Source organism: Chinchilla lanigera, unplaced genomic scaffold, assembly GCF_000276665.1.
Source record: "Chinchilla lanigera isolate Chin_1 unplaced genomic scaffold, ChiLan1.0 scaffold00052, whole genome shotgun sequence".
NCBI classification, from domain to species: domain Eukaryota; kingdom Metazoa; phylum Chordata; class Mammalia; order Rodentia; family Chinchillidae; genus Chinchilla; species Chinchilla lanigera.
In genome coordinates, this window is record NW_004955453.1 from 7,123,588 (window position 1) to 7,127,878 (window position 4,291).

Here is a 4,291-nt window from a genome sequence, read left to right on the forward strand (position 1 = left end):
AAAAAAAAAAAAAAAAAAAGAATGGCAAATTTATACAAATGTCATTTCTCATTCTATCCAATCCTTCAGTGAAAAACTTACAAATCATTTTTTTAAAAAGGCACTAATGTTTACACTCTCCACAAAAGGAATAGTTTCTGTCTGTGGAGATCCTGGAAACTGAACTTAGGACCTTGTGCACAGGAGGGAAACTTCTCACCCTGGAGCTCCATCTTCAGCCTCCTGTAAAATTTTACTTTGAGATGGGACTTTCAATCAACTACAAGTTGACTGAAAGAATCTTTCAATCAACTAAATTATTTAACATCGAGGCAATTTTTTTTGAGGTGCTAGGGATTGAACCCAGGGCCTCATGCATGCCTAGACAAGCACTCTACTAGTGAGCTACGCTCCTAGCATCGTGAAGACAATTTTTTATTGCTGCCTATAATCTAAATTATTGGACTGTCCATTCATAAAGTATTCTATAAAGAGAATCGGAAAGATAACTATAAACTAGTAAGTTAGGACATGTCCTTTCTGTTTCAATAAGAAACTGCACCTAAATCTAAAATCCACATTAAAGTTTCACAATCTGACTTCAGTCATATGCTCTGAATGAGCATCACTTAGCATACAGGACACTCTACTGGAAAAAAAAGAGAACAGATTAGCTCTGAATCTAGTAATATTAACAGTAAGATATTGGCTTAATTTATTTAAAGATTTTGCTACATGAATGCTAAAAGACTTGTGACTACCCTGCATTTTAAAATCCACAACAGTAGATACGACTTACTGTGTGATCAGTTATTTTCTAAATAAAGCAGCTCTAGTTAACAAGCCGTACTTCATAATTTGTTCTTCCATCAGTCAGCCCCATTCTCAAACATGATATACGTTTAGTAAATACAGTACCTGAACCATGTGATCCTCTTAACAACCCTGAGCTATGCATTATTACCTTATTACAAATGTAAAAACCAAAGCCAAGGAATAGATCCAAGCCATCCCACACAGCATCCTTCTATAATACTTTGCCCTAAGTCATGAAACTAGTCACTGTCAAATTCTGACTTCAAAATTTTTCTTTCAATTATACTATGTCATCTACATAGCACTGATTATTATTAACTCAATAACTGTTCTTTCTAAATTATTTTCTGGCATTTTTGCTTTTCAAATAAAAAATCTGCAAGAGCTGCTAACCCTTCCATATCCTGCAATACACATCTGATGCCTATAATTCTAGCAGTCATTCATTCCTTACCAGGAATCTGAGATTTCTGATTTGGAAACTCTATATGGAGATCCTTGTTCCAAAGAAAGTCAGGGAAAACAGGTGTCCAGTCAAGGTACTGGTTCAAAGTAGCTAACCCGGTCAGACTGAATTGCAGAATTTGTCAAAATACTGGACCAAGGATACAATTTCAGGCAGTATGTGACTGCAGGTGCTGGGAGCAACCATCTTTGGTTGAGAGGAAGCTAACCAGTATCATTAAGATACTGGATTGAAGTCTCACTTTAAACTATTTCATGGGGCCAGGGATTTACTTCAGTGGCGCAGTGCCTGACTGGCAACCATGAGGTCCTGAGTTCAATTCCCTGCGCCTCCCTCCCCAAAAAACTATTTCATGTACTTGATCTTAAACTACATAAAGCTGAAACTTGTTTTCAATGGTGTTCATGCAAGCATCAGCTACTCCGTCAAACCTTCATATAAACCAATTTGAGTCAGCTTTTGGGTTACAGTCAAACACTCCAAAGTGAGTTATTAGGGCGTTTCTCATTTCATTGTAATTTACTTATTATTTCCTTAGTCATGGAATGTTCTCTCCTCCTGTTAACACTTCTTCTCAACTACTGCATACATACTATGTACCAGGCATTGTGTGAGACGTTTAACCACATTATCCCTTAATATTTTTTTGTCTTTTTTTTTTTTAAAGACAGGGTCTCGCCATGCAGTTCAGGCTGGCCTTGAGCTCACTTTGTAGCTCAAGCTGGCCTCGAACTCGAAATGATCCTCCTGTCTCAGCCTCCGAAGTGCTCAGATTACAGGCGTGCACCACCACACCCAGCTTATCCCTTAATATTGAAAACAAATCTATATCCAAAACGCACAAAGGGAAGTTTATCTTCACCATTTCATATGTGAGAAAACTAACTCAATTATTGAGTGGCATTCTTAATACCACAGAGCTGATACTCTGAATAGCCAAAATTCAAAAGCAGGTTTCTATAGCTTCTAAGTACTCGATCTTTTAACTACATGAGGCTGAAATTTGTCTTGGGTGGCCTTTATTCAGGGATTAACTCCTCTGGGAAGCCTTTTATACTCACTTGTGTATTTCAGGAATAGCACACTCACAGAAAGGACTGTCACAAGTATTGTTAGCCATATGTCCAGATACTTAGAATACCAACTCCACAGTACAGTAGGATCTAGGTAACTGCAGGGTCTCAATAGAGTATGGCACAGATGAATTAAGCAGTGCTTGTAAGATACAGAGTAAACAGACAAATGAAGTCCATCCACTACATATTAAATTCCACTGAAACAATTCTCATTTTACCAAAGTACCCTTTTATACAATGTTTTGAAAGCATGGGATGTAGAGTGAAATATTAAGATAGTTCCCTAATATTATATATTTTGCCAAGGGAATACTTTCTATACTTATAAAGAACTACACAGAATCAGAAATCTGGTTGGGGGCACACCTGTAATCCCTGCAATCCTCAGGAGGCTGAGGCAGGAGGATTGCTGTAGTTCTAGGCCAGTCTGGACTATATAAGCAAGTTCAAGGCCAGCCTGCATTACATAGTGAGACCTTGTCTCAAAAAAAAAAAAAAAAAAAAACAAGGGCGGGGGATATCGCTCAGCAGCACCGTGCCTGCCTGGCAAGCGCAAGGTCCTGAGTTCAATTCCCGGTACCAAAAAACAAACATAAATCAAAAAACAAACAGAAAAAGAAGAAATCTGGTTGGGAGGTGCAGCTTAATGGTGGAGCACTTTTGTAGCATGAGAAAGGCCCTGGATTCAATTCCCAGCAACGCCCAAAAAATAAAAATAAATGCCAGAAATCTGAAGCAGACAAGATAGATCTACACACTTTACACTTTAAATGCCTCAAAGACCTGTATTTAGCATAGTAAGAGCAGGACATGCTTCTTAAGCACATACTAAAGGTGCAACACTTTAAACAAACTGGACTATTAGCTTCATTTCAGAACCAAACTTGTGCCACACAGGTCACTTTACTTTCTCGCTTTGCCTCATTTATGAAGCGAAAGCATGACTCAGAATATCTCCTAGGTACCAACCTCTGGCTACTTCTGTTTGCCTTACTACTCAACCAAGAAGTAACCTCTGGGACATTCCTATCACACCATTTCAATGTTCAGCACAGTACTTACTTACCCCAGACACTTTTCCTGTATTTACTTATGAATTACCACTTCTTCCACTAAAATGTAAATATGTATTTACCAGCACACCCCCAAGCTTCACAAAAACCTAGTGAATACCCAAAAAATGTTTGTACTAGTCATGGAAAACTAATTAATGCCCCGTTGCCGAAATTACAAGGGCAAAAAAAGGAAAACAGCGGCAGACATTTGGGCATGTCCTGAATTTTTCAACCTTTAAGGAATCCATTTTTCCATTTATTAGGGACTTTGTCTGAGCTACTACTCTTACAAGGACTTTGAGAAAGAGACTATCTAGTGACTTCCCCTTCAGTAACTTGACTTGAATACAAGTTAATTAGTATATAAGCGCATCTTCGCAGCGCTTCCAAAATCCTCTGCAAAACTTTCCCAGTGAAATGTCACAAAGGTAAAAACCTTATGGAAACACTGCCGGGCGTGGTGGCGCACGCCTGTAATCCCAGCACTTGGGAGGCTGAGGCAGCAGAATCGCTGGGGGTTCGAGACCAGCCTGGGCTACAAAGTGAGCTCAAGGCCAGCCTGAACTGCACAGCGAGACCCTGTCTCAAAAAGACAAAAAAAAAAATAATACGCTAGCGAAGCAAGAGAGAACACACACAAACCGTCCGAACACCCAAGCCGGTAATCTCCATTTTCCTATCACGACGCCGGCGTCCGTCTCCCCGCTTCGGGGAGGGCCGGGCTCCCGGGCACCGATCCGGAAGCTCCGAGCCAGACCCCCGCTCCCGACCCACCCTTCTCCCCCCGGGAAACTTGGCCCCTCCGGCCCCTCCGGCCCCAGACCCGGCCCTGCGAGCCCCGCGCCGCGTCCCGCCGCCCCCTCCGGCGGTTCCTGCTCCGCGCTCCCCCGAGACGCGCG

General features: G+C 41.2%; 1 protein-coding gene across 1 annotated transcript in view; it reads right to left on the reverse strand.

Annotated features, from left to right (window-relative positions):
* The window catches only part of Agfg1 (ArfGAP with FG repeats 1), a gene marked incomplete at its 5' end in the record, with an annotated part of 61,370 nt that extends 57,079 nt beyond the window's left edge, over positions 1 to 4,291 (reverse strand). Inside the window, 1 exon segment of the mRNA XM_013519948.1 lies at positions 4,216 to 4,291. Coding sequence (XP_013375402.1) covers positions 4,216 to 4,291 — 76 coding nt within the window.